An 18,135-nucleotide genomic window follows, 5' to 3' on the forward strand; every position below is an offset into this window, starting at 1 on the left:
AACCTCTATGAGACGAGTCCTGTTTCACTTATGTTACAGCAGCTATAATTGAACAATAATTAATATGTGCATATCTCTTGTTTATCTTTCAAAATGATACCCAAGCAAATGGCACCTATTAATTCTCATATAACATAAGAAACAACTTCATTTGAAGCTAATTAGAGTTTGGTTCCAGAATTTTTTCCTTCTGACTGCACAAATAACCACTTTATCACTTTATAGAGACAGACAGAGAAGTGCTGCTCAAAGTGAAAGAGCCTACACAGAAAACTATATATACTTATGTGTACTGTTACTGTATGCAGTTGATTGACGAGTTGGCGAGGTCTCAATCTCCCTTGCGAGATTACACACAAGGCAGATGTGACCCTGTTACAGACAGATGGAGATGATCCACATGAAAATTAAAGTGTAAACGCATCCAAGATTCATTTAAAACAGATTGAAAAGGTGATGCACTTACCAAAGTTGATGTTTACAACCTTTAAATTATTAAAAGACAGCTTTGAAATAACGATATGCAGGAGAATTTTTGTCAAAAATAAAAACAAGGAGCAACATTGGAAGTTACTGTTTGAATGCAATGGGTTTATTTGTACATTAAGCAGGTAATACAGATTGGATTTCGGATATCAGACAGAAGACGCATTTGACTACAAGCAACGGGTTAAATTTTAGCACAACACAGCTATAAAATAAATGAGAGATGTCTACCAATACTGAGGTGTATTGATATACTTGGATATTTCTGCAGATCTGGCAATCAGAGTGCACAGGGATGTGTTTTTGGGGGCGTGGCTTTAAATATACCATTTAAAACAAACAGCATATGTTTGGATTTAAAGAAGAAAAACGTTTTAGCTTAAACAAACTAGTGGTGTTTTGTTCGTGAATGAATCAGTGTCTTTGAACAAAGCTTTTATGTGAATCTTCTATGTATTGACTCATATTTTTGGTTCATTTAAGTCATGCCCAGAATCGGGACACGTGGCTCAGTATGAATCGAAGGTACTAGTTTATGAACAAGAGGAGAAGGGGGTGGAGCCATGCTAGGAAGAGAACATAGCACTATACATAGAACAATTTTATAATCTGTGTACAGATCGTATTCCAATGATCCATGATCCATGGTGACCTTACAAAAAAAAAATGATGTCGATGACGTCGAATTACCGCAAATTTCATGCTTTTGAATTTCATCAGCACTTGTGAAAATATAGAAAATATAATATTTCAGCTGAGATTAAAATACTTATTGAATATAATTTAACATACATAATATTTTACAACAATAACCACAACAACAGCAAGGGTCACCGAACGTATCACTGAATGAATGTGAAGGAATTTTTTTGTTGAACTGAATCAAAAGAATCGAATCACTGGAATGAATCAAAATTACCACCGTTACAGCAAACTTGGCAAAATCGCTGACTCTACCTTTACACAATAAACTCTGCAACCTTTTAGAGGCTATTATTCTCTTGGCTGGTCCTCTCATACTGTGGCATTGTACTCAACTCACGCTTGCTGCATAATAACAGGACAAAAGCAATTACCTTGCATTAATAGTGGAGCTCCAAAGAATCCTGGCTTTTGAGCAGACAAAAAAAAGCCACTCAGGCAGGACGAATGAACAAAAACATTAATAAAACATAATGTGAAAATGCAGAATGCACTTTACACACACACACACACTCCCTCTCTCCCTCTTATGCCCTTGTGTGTAGAAGGCTGGGAGCATCTTGCTTGATGTGTGCAGTCACGTAATAAAGACAGAAAGGTAACAAAAAAAAAGTTGGAGAAAGATCGAGACGCGACCCAGAGAAGGATCCAGAAAGAGCGTAAAGTGAGTAAGAGTGGAAGAGACAGGATGAATTCTGAGACTGATGTACACTCTTGGTTGAATTTTGTCCAGCATTAAAATAGCTGTGATTGAAAAAAATTGGAAAGATGTGGATACGGTAAAATCACACAAACACCCAGACTGCACAAATATTGAACACAGAATTTCTTGCCTCAGTAGCCTGCAAGCATCGAGTTAATTCTCTTCAAATCAGTGTGTTTGCTCTGAGCACCCCAGCTCTGCCGTACGCTGAGCATCTACACATGACATGACCTGGTTTTCTTCACTCCTCCACCTCCTCACACACTCATGCCGCTCTCAGTCTCCTAGCCGGTGTAATTGAGCGCCAGGGCCAGCTGAACTGGTAAACACCAATTTGGCCGCTTGGCTCTCTTGATCTGCCGTTCGTATAGCCTCCCACTTCACTGTTTCTCTTCATCCCTCACTTTCTCTCCGTCCCCTCTTCATTTCTCTCCCACACTTTCTCATCATACGATATTGCATTTGTGAGACTGTAATATCGGTAAGATTATATTGAGACCCGGTTGTTGAGTCACGCTGAGTCATAGCATTCGCATTTCTCATCATAATCAGCTCTACTAATAATATTAATTAATTTATTAATAAATTAACTAAGGAAGACAGATTTTCTTGTGATGACCTGATTCTTCAGCACATGAAGTACAAAAAAAAAACTTGCTTTGTGATTACAGGACAAGATTGTATCTTGAAAGAGTCCCAAATACCTTACTTGTCTAATTGAGTCTATTGACTGCTATTGATACTTGGGACATTTCTGAAACTGATGATTAATTTTGGCAGGTTGGTGTTACATAAAGGCTATCAAGGTTAAAAGTGACCTCAATACAACAGAAAATGCTTCAAGTAATAAGGAATACAACATAGCAGGGCCTGCTGTTATAGGAAAATAATAAAGAATATAAAGCAGAGTTACTAATCCCACCCAAAGAGTATTATGTTCCAATAATAATAATCCCAAAGTTTTTTACTTCTCTTATACCAAAGCAATTTGCCAACGATTACAGTTACAAGCTCCTGTTATCACCTATGTTAAAAAACAACTAATCTCTTAGCAAGCACAGGTTGAACCCTTAAAGGCGTAAAATTACGGCTTTAATATTGAGGATTGATAACAAACCACTGACACTGGAGACTCCTTGCCAAAATGTGAAATAAACATCTAAAAATGTCAAACGCTACATACGTTACTATACGTTACTTTAGAGATGATAACGTATTAGAGTATAATTAGTTAGCACATTAATACAAACTTGAGCCGTGCAACTGCTACTGTCAGAGCTTCTGTTACACAAAAACAATCAGCACATTCTGACCAATCAGAACTGACAATTCAAAAGCATTGTTGTATAATAAATGATAAAAGCTAAGACAATTGAATGTACTAGAGACATGAAAGCACTTTTTTTGAAAGTACAAACTTCATGCAAATATCAACTACAACATGGGTAGAGCTAAAGCTGTGTCCAAATAGGAAGTTCAAGTAGTTTAAAGAAGGGGGTTCAGTGACATATATAAACATAGCTTTCTATAAAAAAACAATAATTGAGTCCTACTGCATTTAACTCTTGACATAAGGCACCTAGGGACACGGAGATATAGACAAACACCATAGCATTAAGAGGGAGTAACTGCCCTGTCACAGTGACATCAAGCCCTGACCTTGTGCCTTACACAATGGCAACGAGACACCCGTAATTACAAGCTTTATCTGAGCTAAGCAAGCACAATCAGCTTCATCCTTTAATTAGAATAATTACTGTACATTAAGTTTTTTTTTTTTTTACAGAGATACATTCCCCTTTTCTTATTTCATCATCAGCTTGTCATGATACTTTAGGCAACAGTTAGCATGGAGCTTCACTGTTAGCATGGAGATTAATAACATATGGGTATAAGTGAGCGGGCAAATAAGAAGACTGCAGGACAAAGTAAGATCTGGTTTCATTTATTCATTCGTCTTTAGTTACTGCCTGGTCTGGGAAGAGGTGGTTTAACTTATGCTACGTTCAAACATTATGCTATGTTTATTCCCACTATTTATTAGAAGGTAAACATTAAAATGCCACTAAAATATAACATTCTGGGGGGGGGGGGGGTTCTTTATAGAGTATAGCTCCGCCGTATCATACGAGATAAAGCCGAAGTGGTGTATTGCTCTTTACCACAGATCACATGCTCTCTACCGTCTTCACTCCCATTGCACTCCATATTTGCATAAAGTTAAACATTTCTCAACTCTATCACATCCTTGGACACGTCAACAACTAGTTTCCAACACTCGCTGTCGCTCATGTCGCAGGGAGTCGGCAGCTCTGATTGAAAATGAATGATCTCCTGTTGCTTTGTCGCTGTATGTGTGAACGCCTCTTTAGGCTACTTGTTTATTTATATATTGAGAGCGTGTAGATTAAAATAACAACTCGAGGGATGTAGCTGAGGTTTTGTAAAATGTCAGAGGCGAAATTAACATGCCATGCTGACAGCGCCAGTGAGTAAAGCAAGTCCGAATACATATACAAGTAAGGATTTCTAAAGCACTTAAACCGGCAGAGATACAGGCCCTGGCTCTGTGTTGTACCCCAAAATGAGGGGGGGGGTCATATAACTTCAACAAAAGATAAAGAAGACATGTACATGATTACATGATGCTGATTATCATCCTCAGAAATCATAAATCATACACATCACTTTCACACGTGTCACTGGAAAGCAATCTATCATAAAGAAAAAAACAAATAAATAATTTCATGAACAAATCTGAAATCAAACGTGATATTGGTTTGTTTGCTAAAAAGAGCTGGTGCAATGTTGTGCAAAAACAAAAAAACTGAGAAGTGGAGTTATTAAAATTTCTTATGACATAACAGCTCTACAAACTGAAATTCAGCTACAGTCCATTTTTCTCTGTTTACTGTTTCTCTGTTTACTGTTATTTCATTTAAAATGCATCACTCATCTCAGCTGTCTGTGCTACAGTCTCACTAAACCGCTATGTAATGAGTGAAATCTTTTACGCACTTGAGTGAAAATCAGGAGCCATGTTGTACAGTGTATAAATTATCCATGCAACAAACTCACCAGTTAGTTTTTTTTTTACTGTTAGGGCATTAGTGGGTATGGCTATAAATAGGTCAAGGTTGTTGTTTTCCTCTGGAGCAGCGTGCTGTGTTGTCATGTACAAGCTCATGTTTGTGTCCTGTTAAAATATAGCTATATTTCATCACCCCATGAATGACACCATGAAGAATTCATACTCATATCTCTAGATCATCTGGATTTATCTTAAATGAGCTCTCCGAGGGTGAGCATGTCATCTCATGTCCTGTAATAGAATCAGATTTTTAAATCAAAATGTTCTCTTTGTTTGCTTACTCAGACAACATTTTTTGCCATAATAACAATCCCTTCGATGCATTACCTAAGGTCAAGCAATTACAACACCAAGCAATGAATCATCTCTAAATGATTCTCTCTTCCACAAATGCATTACACAAAACAAAATGCATTTCAGAGAGAAGCCATGTTCCCACAGGTCAGCAATGTAGTATCCAGTTCAAATCTGTTACACAATAATAACCATAAAACATTACTAAATTACATCATCAGTTGAGAGATATGAGTTAGAGAGATGATTATTGCACCTTGGTTGAAATATTAGTGGAAAAACAAGTACAAGACTAACAAGAACAAGGAATGCCATTTGCAGGTATAATATCCACTGATATTATATTTGTAAAGTAAAGGAAAAAGTCATTTTAAACAACCTATAGACATGTTAATACATTAATAAAAGCAACACATTTTTGTCTATACCCTATATATATATATATATATATATATATATATATATATATATATATATATATATATATATATATATATATATATATATATATATATAAATGATTCACCCCTAGGAAATATTTGAAATAAGTCACATATTCAAAAGAAAGATACTTCATCAATTTCCTGCTGATCAAAAGAAAGGTTTAACAATATTTCAGTGATTTTACTGTTACCTTAACATCCCTGTTTCCCATATCCTATACTGGATGTAACCATTATTAACTAGAATTAGAATTTAAGTCCTTAATCTCTTCATGCCGTTAGATTGGATGCTAGTTAGGCCATTTATTTTTTTGTGTGTTTTTGTTCATTTTATGTATGCTAAAAACTTAGTCATTAAGCAAACAAAAAACAACCAAATTATAGCTTGCTAAAGTTTAGTTAAATGCAAGTTTTGCAAGTGATTTATTCTGTTCATTATTCTGTTCAGTACATTTTTAAGGGCTGTTTGGTATATTAGTCATATAATCACCTTTCTCAACATAGGCTCAGTTTTGAAAACACAATAATGCAATCTCTCTACCTTGTCCATGCTACACATTCTCTAATAAACAACATTCTTCTTCTTCTACTGTCCGTCTCTGCATTGCGACACGAAGACAGACACGTTACTGATTGGTGTCATGCGCTACGTCACGCTGCTCACGAAGCTGATTCTGACAAGACTGGCCCAGCCAAGAGAATGAATTAGAGCGAGAGGATGAATAAAAGACTGCCAGCTTATAATTAGTGTAATTGTGTAAGCCAGTGAATTACAGCAGTGCTATATAGGAGGAATAGAGCAATGTGCTCTAACAACTTAATCAGGTCTGGTTCAGTAAATGACTATGTGAATAGGTCAATAACTGCTGACACATTATATATCCTCTCAGGGCCAAATGCTCAAACTGGTGTCAAGTTAGCGTGGGTAATGGAATGTAAGTTATTTTAAAGAAATGCCCCAAGTTATAGTTGGAAGTTTCAAGTGAATGTGTAATAAATAAAAATTTTATTTTAATTGAAATATTTTTCGGCATCTCTCTGTCCGAAATATTATGAAATATAATCAAATATTTAATGGAGACAGCAACAATAGCAACATAAACGTTTTGATATTTAGTAGAATTGTTTATTCTACTAAATATCAAAACGTTTATGTTGCTATTATAAAACGACTAAATACAACAGTAGATCAGTCTTGGGGTCATATGCGGTCAAATAGACAAGATTTTTTAAAATTGTTGTTTTAAAGTCCATTATCATGCAATCCCACTTCCCAATACCAAGCCGTTTCATTCAAACCAAACAATTTCTATCATTTATCATTTGTTCCTGTGTGTGATTGAACAGGTTAGATTTTTTATTACCAAAGTCACTGGGAGAAAACTTTCAAAATGTAAAGAAAATAACATAAACAAGGGCAAAGTCAGACGGTCAGCAAACAGTACTGTACTACATGAGCAAATCAAAAATCCAGCAATTAAGCACAAAGGTGAGATCAAAAACCAGAATAATGAGATATACAACACAAGGTTTGGTTAGCCAGATAAAAGTGTTATTTTTCAGAGTCGAGAGTTTATATAGGTTGTGTGTGGGATTGGAAACAGCTGTGTATGGTTACGAATCAGCTAACTGCAAACGTGCTGGTGGAGTGTTGCTCTGCAGATTGTAGTCAATGCTAGCTGAGTTTGTAGTCTGAGATCTGAGATGTGTTCTGGGCAGTGAATTTTCTGGATTGCTGGATTCAGAATCTGGCGTAACGTGTATGCTGCTGATGACTTGTTATGGACGTAATAATGAAGGGAGCTTAAATAAAAATAAATTAACCCTAATGCACACAAAATCTAGGGTGTGCTTCAGCTGTTGCTGTTACACTACATTATTCTGCAGTCTGGGCTAAAAAGAAATCAACCTCAGGAATATTCTTTATAGCAGTCAGTGTTTTCTTACTTACAACCACTGGAGGTGCTGTTGTTCTTGCTTCTGCTGAATTCAAAAGATCTACTTTAAGCTATTTGTAGGAACAGCAAACTAATGTAGATGTCAAAAACAGCTACAGTATTACAAATTTATTATGGGTTGTTGATGTTGATTTTATAGTAAATATTTGCAAGTAGGCATGTTGTGATAGAAAAATTTCAGCGAGAATCAAGGGGAAGGTGTACAGGACAGTGGTGAGACCAGCCATGCTGTATGGTTTAGAGACAGTATCACTGAGACAGAGACATGAGTCAGAGCTGGAGGTAGCAGAGCTGAAGATGTTGAGGTTCTCTTTGGGAGTGACAAGGTTGGACAGGATTAGGAACAAGTACATCAGAGGGACAGCTCATGTTGGACGTTTGAGGGACAAAGTTACGAAGGCCAGGTTAAGATGGTTTGGACATGTTCAGAGGAGGGAGAGTGACTATATAGGTAGGAGAATGTTGGACATGGAGCTGCCAGGCAGGAGGAAAAGAGGAAGGCCAAAGAGGTGGTATATGGATGTAATAAATGAGGATATGAAGCTAGTGGGTGTAGGTGTTGAGGATGCAGAAGATAGGGATAGGTGGAGAGAGATGATTCGCTGTGGCGACCCCTGAAGGGAAAAGAAGAATTCAAGAAGAAGATTCAAGAAGAAGAAGAAGATTTGCAATTCTATTCAAGAAGAAGAAGAAGATTTGCAATTAGGCATGCACCAAAATCTAATTGGATTTTTTCTTTATATGTTTTCTGTATTTCACATCTGTGATTATTGAAATGATCTTGTCTGTGTAGAAAGGATAGACACTGTCCTTTGCCATGTATATGTATTTTTCATATAATTGGACAACAAAAACTTGCAGAATAGCGTATGGTTATGAGAAGAACATCTGTACTGATATACTTTGAGCTAACCTTTTAGGATCAATTCTATTGCTCATTGCATTGAGTCTGCATATTCTTCTGTAACTACCGGCACCAAGTTTAACACAATTTCAATTGCCTTAAATGTATCTCTTTTTCTACTTTGCGTTTATTAAACTTGTCTATCCATTAATGTTTATTTTAGAAATCTTCTAATCTGCTAAAAAAAAAAAAGTAATCTTCTCTCAATGGTATCATATCTATTGTTTGGGATGCATCTAATTTGTGCCTATTTTAATGACTCAAAGCTAGAGATCTTTTGCAGTAGACACTGTGCCAGCATGGAGATATCTGAAGAATGCTGAGTGACATGGATGACTCAAAGATGGCATCAGTGCCAGAGAAGTTAAGCTGCCATTTCCATAGACAGAGAGACTGTGAGGAAAGAGAGCCTCTGAAAAGGAAAGAAATGGTATTAAGATGGATTAAGGAGATAATCTGACTCCCAATTCGATCATAAGAGTAAGCCGAGGCTGAGCCCCTGCTGTCTGTGTGAGATTAGACATTTTTAAATGCCTCAGCCACTTGTTTATGTTCGCCTATAACCTTTTATGGCATCTATTTTTGTTAGGCGAGACTCCCTGGCCACTTAATGGGATTAAGTAAGGCGGTAATTTACTCTATAGAATGAAAAGCGAGAAGACTGAAAGAAAAGTGGTTATGATGAGAATTTTATTACCCGTGTGAGGTCAGCTTGGTTCAGTAATCTATCAGGTCAAGCAAAAATCACAGGACAGGTTCGAACTGAAAAAGCGGGTTGGGTAATTGCCTTAGTGTGAAACCTCTGAGGTGACATGGCGCTTATTTCTTAATACCAAAGACATGGCTATAAATTTCTAGATTAAGAACACAAGTTAATATATGTAGGTCACAATCTACATGTCTCTGGGCTGCATAATTATAATATTGTGGTCATGTAATAGCACAGTTGTAACCACATCAGCACAAGATTTAATATATAGCAGTGATGACAATTAATATGTGGTCTCTGGTTAATTGTTTGTCGGGAACTGATGAAAAAGTCTAATTGCTTTGAGAATTCCCGCTAACGGTATAATCATATTGAAATGCCATTGACTCCAGTATGTCTGTATGCATCAAAGCTTGACGTGGAGTAATATTAATCATCTCTTCTCTTGCATTATTGTTGTACTGTGTTTTAATTCATTAGATTTTACTCCGTGTCTCACTCAATTTAAAACGCAGCAGTTGTCATGAATTAAATACTTCAGAGTAGATGAGTAGTATTCATGCCTTAATAAGAACTAACCAATGTGTCACATCTTCATAATCTCCTTAATCTACAAAGACTAACAAACACTTAGCTTAGTTAGCTTAGTTTAAACGTAATACTGGCAACACGAGACTTAAGAGTCAGCCAAACTGCAGTCATTCCCAAACACAACAATATCACTGCCAATATTAAAAGATAGCAAAAGTTATTGTATAAATTCTTCTCAAAAAAGGAAGGGTGGAGAAAGTATAGGAATATTTTTAAGCAATATTGAAAAGAATACATATCTGTAGGAAATGTTTTATTGCATCAATATCCAGAAAATCTCTGGCTGACTAAATATGAGGTCAAACGCATTCAAAACGTAATTATTCATATGATTTATCAAAATGCACAAACAGATAAAAAAATATATATGAGTAAGCACAATCTGGATCATAAATAAATAAATAAATAAATTCATTAGGCTTTGCCATAAATAGACATAACTTTCAACAGGTTAACTGCCTCAATCAGATTAACACAGTAATAAATATCAGTAGTTTCGCAATCTTAGTCCCTTTATTTGAACCCTATTTAAAGCCTGTGGTGTAAATTAAAGGATGTAGTCTCTACTCACACCATCCTGAAAGGTGTAAAAGAGCTTGACACGTTCTTAGTCAGAGTGGACCAAGATCTATCTAGAGTTCTGTTAGGAAGTACAGGAGAAGTTGTTATTCTCACTATGGGTGATTTTTTTTTTTCTCATACTACTTTAGGAAATCTGATTATGTTTGGAGAGAAACAATTGTGTTAAGATAATTAAGTATCTCCAAAATATGAAGAATAACATGTTATTCATTTTACGCATATAAAGATGTTTAAAATAAACTTCATATGCAAAATATACATGTTTTTAGACACATAACATATGATGGACCTTTGTTTTTTTAATGATATGTGGTGCATGTTTTTTTATTTTTTTTATTTTTTTTACTTTATTCTCACATTTTTCACATGTAGGTCATGTCCTTTATTTTTCCTCAGGTGATTTCTCACTTCATTCATTTATATTTCACACCATAGGTTTTCACATGCCTGCACATGATATTTTTATATAATTAATTAATTTTCACCTATTTATTTTTCACATATATGCGTTATAAATAAATAATAAATTAAATAATGTATTATTATTATTATTATTATTATCAGTAATAATAATAATAATAATAATAATAATAATAATAATAATTAGAAGAAGAAGAAGAATATTTAATGATTATATATAAATTATTATTATTATTATTATTATTATTATTATTATTACTATTATGTGTTCTTCACCTTTTTCTCACATATGATTTAATCTCATAAAATCATAAAATCATAAAAAAGTGTGATCACATACTATTCACATACATCATCAGGTAAAAAAAATATATATTAAATGTGAATTGAATGAAACTGAAGGAATGGAGGAATATATTTCAAGGAATTAGAAAGTCGAACTTGTGAGGAACGTGTTCAAGAGATCCATCTACTGCAGAACAGAGCATGTAAAACAATGCGAAAAAAATCATTTAACTACGTTAGAAATAGCTGTATTATTTAAGGACGGGAACTCAAATAGGCTGTATGAAGGTCGCCAAAACTGCACTAAAAAGCAATGTGTTGTAAAAAAGTAATGTTTGAGGAGCTTGGGGCGCTGGGACAGCTGCTGAGATGTGACTAGAATATTCAAAATATTATTGCAGAGGATTATGCAGCATATACAGCTCTTAACTTTTGAAGAATTTAGGAATTAAGTTGGGATCCGATTTGTATACACTCTAGAGATGTATCGCATGGAATGAATTATTTATTTGGCCTTACATTAAAATAAGGATCAGGAATAAAGAAACATTGACGCACTGAGAAAGCAGACCTTTATATTACATTCATCACCTCATTGTACTTAAAATATTTTCTCTAAATCCTTCTTTCTTGTTAAAAGCATTTGGGTAAAAGTTAAGAAGACTCTAAAATATTCAAACCACCTGCACGAAAAACTGTCATGAAATGCAGTGATGTTGGCAGAGACAAGAGGATCGTTACACCACGAATCTTGCACGATTTGGACTTCCTATAATAAAATGCAAATATTTGTTTAAAAAGGGCTGCACTAAGAAATCTGTTTGCATGTAGACATTAAACACATACAATTACGCACACATCAGTACCTGTTTAAGGACTGACTTGTCCTGAGATGTGAGCTCTTCACTCACCTAACTTTTGCGGCGACGGAAGAAATGGCATCGTTCCTTAAATTCTTTCTTTTGGACACGGCAGTTCCCATACTGCACAGGAAACAACACCGGGACAAAAGCAGCTCATTCCACTAGTCCGCAGTGCAAGAAGACTGAGAAATGACTAGATACCAAAGGAGGGGAAAAAAAGTCCTCAGGATGAAGGCGCACATTCGCCGCCTCCTGAATAGTTCTCAGACTGGATTGATGAGATATCCGGCAGGTTCCTTACTCTGAGCTGAGCTTCATGGCTTGGTGCTTTCTCGTGTCCAGAGATAAGTGGAATGATGCGCAGCCTGGAGCTCCGGCAGTCAAGTACCGCGCTGCCAGCATTATGCGCTCTGCGTGCGCGCACGCGGTGGCGTGTAAGTGTGTGCGTCTGCGTGCGCGCACGCTACGGTCTTTTACAACCAGAGCCTTCACAGATCAGTAAGCATTACTGCATCAGTAGTAATAACAGTAGTAAGAAATTATTTTCAACACGCAGTATCTAGATTTAAACTTACAGCATTTTCGTAACAGTCAATCGATGCTTACGCCACGCATCACTCACTCCGTGTACTGCAAGGTTTATAGAGCGAGTGATGGGTTATGCAATGAGTGATGTTTTTAGGCTATGTACTTTTATTTTTGCACAAGATTTTACCAAGAACTTACTAACCCCTGAAGACAATAACAGCCCTGCGCCTCTTCCTGTGATTTAAGCTTAAGGTTTGCAGAGAGGTCTTACACTTCTCTATTCGAAGAATTCGAAGCTCTTCTGTATTCTTAAGTTTGGACATGTGCACTTGCAAAACATTCAATATCCCCCAGACATTTCTGCCTTGAGTTGACTGACGCATTATTATTATCTTGTTAAAAGAGCCACCTATAGTACTTGGGCAGGAGGAATGAGCAAATGAGCAGAAAAAAATGCAAGGGACGAAAAAAGAAGGTTAAAGGGAAGGAAGGATGGAAGAAAGGTAGTAGGAAGGGGGAGGGAAAATAGAAAAAGGAAGAATTAAGGTCAGGAGGAAGGGTGATAGAAGGAACTAATGATTTTTTACACGAGAAGGAGAGAACAAACGGAGGATTCCATGTATGGCCAATAGGGCTGTAATCAAGCATGCCATTGTCTAGTCTAAAACAAGTCCAGTACCAGGACTAGTTTAAATCAAACCAAGATAAGAGCCTTAAAGCCAGTATTGATTCCAAAAGATTGTGAGACAAAGTCAAGCTAAATACCATCAAATCACTTTTGAGGCTGAGCCTTCACTTCAACTAACTGACATTATTTGTACGTTGCACCTATTAGACTTCTTTTCAAACTTTGGCAGGCAAACAGAAAAGCCAAAACAAACATTTATTTTACTGTTTTCTGTTCTGATCAACATTATATTCAGTCATACAAATGCCCAAACACTAGAAAAGTCCATGAATAAATACAAACAAGCCTGAGACAAATCTTAGTTAAATCTGAAAATATCTCAAGAACAACCAAGGTTCCTACAGACCTACAGCCCATAAGAAAAATTAATGAATGGTTATTTAATAATGATTTATTTCAAGCTATGAGCTTTTATTTTAGAAATAAAAGTTCCTGTGAAGACAAAAGTAGCACAGCACATCTTCCTGTTATTTAAGGGTAAGGTTTACAAAGAGATCTTGAACACTCTTCTATCAAAGCTTTTAAAGCACTTTTGTGTTCTTGGATTTGGACATCTATACATCTATATCAATATCTTACAGACATTTCTGTCTTGGGTCCTAAACAAGTCCATGTATAAATACAAATAAGTGTGAGACAAGTCAAATCAGAAAACAAGGCTAGACTCAGTTCAGTGCTAATAGACAAGGCTATGTCTTCCATAGATGTTTAACTGGGTTGAAATCTGGTAAATGTGAAGACAATAGCATGAGATATGCACCCGTATTTTTATACTTCATTACACCAATCAGTGAGCCCCGGTGCCCTGTGGATGGGACAGGGTCATCCTGGTAGAGACTACTCATATCAGGCTAGAAATGTTTCATCATGAAGGTGATGGTGTTCAGTGGGTGATTTGAAAATAATTAGTGTGAATTATTCTGATGGAATTTTATAAAAGGAAGTGTGAATACTCTCCAACTATTTAAGTGAAAGAAATGTGACTCATTGTGTGAAATATCCTTTGCCCTTTCTCTTCAAGAATAAAAATAATTGTGTATTTGACTGCATATATAGTGTATATGTGGATGAAATGGACAGAATAGAAATTTCCAGGCCATCACAGAGGCCGTCAGTGTGTTCGCCTAAGAGAATCTGTTATTCACTCTCCCTCAGGCTATGACAGGCTGTGGGACATTTTCCAGCAATGGCAGCAGTGTGGACAGTGAAGGTCTTGCTGCCTCTTAACTGGAAGTCATTCAGTGATTTTACTTGATGATTCATTGCCGAAATAATTCATCTCATCTGAGATATTTCACCGTGAATATGTCTCCGCTTCATCACTGTGACAGTGACTACATCACATCCCTCCCACTTGTTCACAATCTGTTGCTTCTATAGTGTACAGTCAATGTACATATATATGTATATTAGATATAAATAAGAATAACAGTGAACCAACAATATGAATTTATTCTATAAACATCAGTTAAATTTAAAACCCAAGGAAAACGTGCCATCTTTTTCTCATGTTCACTTATAGCACAGTGGACACTCATGCCTCGGACATAGACTTTAGGTAATGTAGGATTAATAATAATAGATGCAGCTGATAATAATGTAATGTCTGAAATGAAAAACTTCCATGAAATAATGTAAGATTATTTTCCCAGCTGCATTCTAGATCAGAAAATATAGAGAGCATAATCAGCTCTTACAGAGAAACAATAAAGAGAATGTCAGATAAGATGCCGATAAATTGAATAGTAGTCATACAGTCTGGAAGGAAGGAAGCAAGAAAGACAAGTAGGATGGTTTAAGAAAAAATAAATAAGTAAATTGTCTCAATTGTTTATTGTAGATATTGGTAAATAACAATACCAGCTTCTATACAAAGTTGAGTTTTATACATTTGTAATATCAGCAACAGCTCAGTTGATTTAAATCAACTGATTTAATCCAAGATTATAGTCTAATACCACTTACTCTAATCAAAGGATTTCTTTTTTCTTCCATTTTAAACCGGGTTTGGTACATATGCATAAGTTTGAACAAATCACTGGCTTCAGAGAAACTCAATAAACTCTCTCAAACCTCTACATCACAAAGAATTCTCAGTTCCAGTTGAGTGTTGACGCAGAGCCCGAGCAGAGAAAGCGTACAGGAAGGGGTTCACACAACTATTAATGAAAGTCAAAGCTCCAGTGATATTCTCTCCAGATTCTGCAGATCTTAACAGACGGTCATTCCCAAGCAACAAAGCAATGATGATCAAAGTGTTAATGATGTGAAATGGAATCCAAAGAATGAAGAAACAAACCACAATTCTGGTCACCAGCCTTGTCACTGAGTTACTGCTGAAGAAAGCTGAGTTATTAACTCCCCGGTAAAGGTGAAAGTAGAAATAAGCTACTGTGGGGAATGAAACCACAAATATTATAAGCTCCCAGATTAAAGTAGCCACTCTTTCGGCATCATTTCGAAATCTTAGCTTACACTGAAGTTGTTGTTCACTGTCCAAGCTTAGAGTGCGCTGTACGAGAGCATAGCACGATAAAACTGCACTTAACATCCACATCCCAATCAAAAGGATCTTCTTTCCTTTTCTTCCAAGCCTGTCCCATTTCTCAGGATGCAGCACTTGCATGTATCGCTGCATGCTCATCAACATCACACACAGTATGCTGCAGTAGAGGCTTAAGTACACCATATAAGAGAAAAGCTTACAAAGGACCAAGCCAAACACCCAGCCATACAGAAGAGTCCAAATCCAAACTGGCAGAGAAATCAGAGTGAGTAGATCTGATACGGCCAGGCTTAGCATCAGTCTAGGGGTGAAGCTTCCTCTCTTCAGCCATCCAGCAAGACGCACCATTACAGCAATATTACCAGGGACTCCCAGTATGAAGCAAACTCCCAGAACACTACTGGCAATCACGTTGTCAGTTGAGACAGGAGCGGTGAGCGAGCTGTTGGATGAATTGAGCTGCTGCATGGTTAGAGCTTTGGTGTAACTGATTGTAGGCTCTATATAATAAAAGAAGTAGAAATGTAGGAGACTGTGGTTTCTTATGTAGATAAAAAAAAACAGCACTGTGTTGAAAGATATATGCAAGGAAGTTACAGCCGAAAAAGTCCAGCAAAGTATTTTGAGTTACTTCATCATGTTGGTTAATAGCTCAAGATGTGTACATGGTCATAAAACCGCTTTCAGTTTTGACTAAAACTGTTTATAAAGTCAGCAATGTAAAGCACACGCACAAAGAATCAAACAAACACAAGGTTAAATGTTGGTTAAATGTTGTAGCTGGGAGGAACTAAGTATAAAAGTAAGCAGAAGTGTAGGAGTTGGAGGTTTCCAGTGTCGGTAAATAGCATTCATGATGACAAAATATATGTTTCCATACCTCATGTAGAAAAGTCTGTTGGCTGTTGCAGCAATAGAACATTCTGGAAAATCTTCAGGGGCATGAATAGGGTTATGAAATTACAAGCACTTACTGGACAACTTTTGGTTTTACTTCACATCTGAACATCTTGAGATACTTAATTTTATCATATCAAAAGCCTTCTTTTCCAACAAACCTTTTTCTTTTTTTTTTTTAATTGAGAAGTAGACCATAAGAAAAACCATAAGATCATGAGACAATAAGATCTTTTATTGCAAGGAGCAAACCTGGCAGACTTCCTGATGACCTTTAATGTGCAGAAAAATTTCATATCCCCAAGCGCCGGGGAAACTTCCTTAAAATCTATGTAATCTATCAATCTAATGCTAGACTATCTGCCAAATGCCAGGAACAATCATTGTCAAACTAAGCAGCAGCTAGTTTAAAGTCTGCAACTAAATATCAGTACTTATTATTATGCCAACTGAGGTTTTGAGCCAGACATGAAAGGGTTGAAAGGGAACAGGAAGTTTTCAGTATCTATTTAGACATGTGTATTATGAAATACTCTATACCAGAAGTTTCCCAGAGTCAACCACAAAACCAATACATTCAGTAGTTCACTGTTGTGCTAGTGAGCTACTGATAGCGTTGTAAAGAGCAGTGATGCTGATGATAAGGGGGTGTATGCAAGTATTAAAGGAAGCAGAATAACTCTACTTTGTTATATGAAGCAATATTCTACATCAACAGCACACAACTACAGTGGGATCTTTTCCTTTGACTTTTATGACATGTTAACATTTTGATATTGTTTTGTTGAATGACGTGGATTTGAGATTTAGAGAGGTACGCATGTGACTGCTTTTTAATCCCAATCCCAGGCCTAAGGAATTCTAATTTTAATTTTTGATTGTCATTTAAAATTAAATAAATTTAAATGAAATCCATACAATGTGCCTGTGAATTCCATTGTGAACAGAGTGCATTCACAGTTGTGAGTTTATGATTATGACTTTTCCGCCTTATTGATTTCCCTGACCCATGAGTGATTTACTAATAAGTTTGACACTTGGTAAAACAGAGTTAATTTACAACACACACTCAGCAATGATACGCTCCACTTTCTAGAAAAAAACTCCCTGATTAGAAGCAGTCTGCAGCTTCCTGTAACTTACTGATGTGGTCATTGTGTGTCTTGGGTTGCATGTTAATCATAAAGGCCGCATTTGAAAGAATACCTTTAGGTGTCATGTACTACAATTTTTGTGCAGTATCTCTTCTCAGGAGGGAACTGGTGGATATCTGTGCACATGTGTGTGTGTGTGGTGGTATGATACAGCACCTAGACTAGTTAAGCAGGACTGTAGGTACAGCAACATGGTGTATAGTTATAACATGTTACGAATTATAACAATTATGCTGCTTATAACTATTATGCTGCAAGTTGCACTCATGTTGTCTCACATTTGTGCAAATCAAAGTAGCATTAAAAAAATCAGGAAACTTGTTGAGAGTTG

The 18,135-nt window shown here is 36.3% G+C and overlaps 2 protein-coding genes across 4 annotated transcripts in view; both read right to left on the reverse strand.

The window, feature by feature from the left end:
* The window catches only part of nsmfb (NMDA receptor synaptonuclear signaling and neuronal migration factor b), a 51,754-nt gene extending 39,164 nt beyond the window's left edge, over positions 1–12,590 (reverse strand). The window contains exon 1 of one of the 3 annotated variants that reach the window (XM_058375057.1): positions 12,080–12,590. In XM_058375057.1, coding sequence (XP_058231040.1) covers positions 12,080–12,110 — 31 coding nt within the window. In that variant the 5' untranslated portion in view covers positions 12,111–12,590. The remainder of the gene's footprint in view (positions 1–12,079) is intronic. The other 2 variants (XM_058375056.1, XM_058375058.1) reach the window with 2 other exon arrangements.
* Positions 12,591–15,075: 2,485 nt separating this feature from the next.
* On the reverse strand, positions 15,076–16,303 carry LOC131343504 (leukotriene B4 receptor 1-like). Its single transcript, XM_058375236.1, has one exon. It carries the CDS (start codon positions 16,219–16,221, stop codon positions 15,328–15,330), a length of 894 nt encoding a protein of 297 aa, XP_058231219.1. The 5' UTR covers positions 16,222–16,303; the 3' UTR covers positions 15,076–15,327.
* Positions 16,304–18,135: the final 1,832 nt, after the last annotated feature.

The sequence above is a fragment of the Hemibagrus wyckioides genome, linkage group LG22 (genome assembly GCF_019097595.1).
Source record: "Hemibagrus wyckioides isolate EC202008001 linkage group LG22, SWU_Hwy_1.0, whole genome shotgun sequence".
Taxonomy (NCBI): Eukaryota; Metazoa; Chordata; class Actinopteri; order Siluriformes; family Bagridae; genus Hemibagrus; species Hemibagrus wyckioides.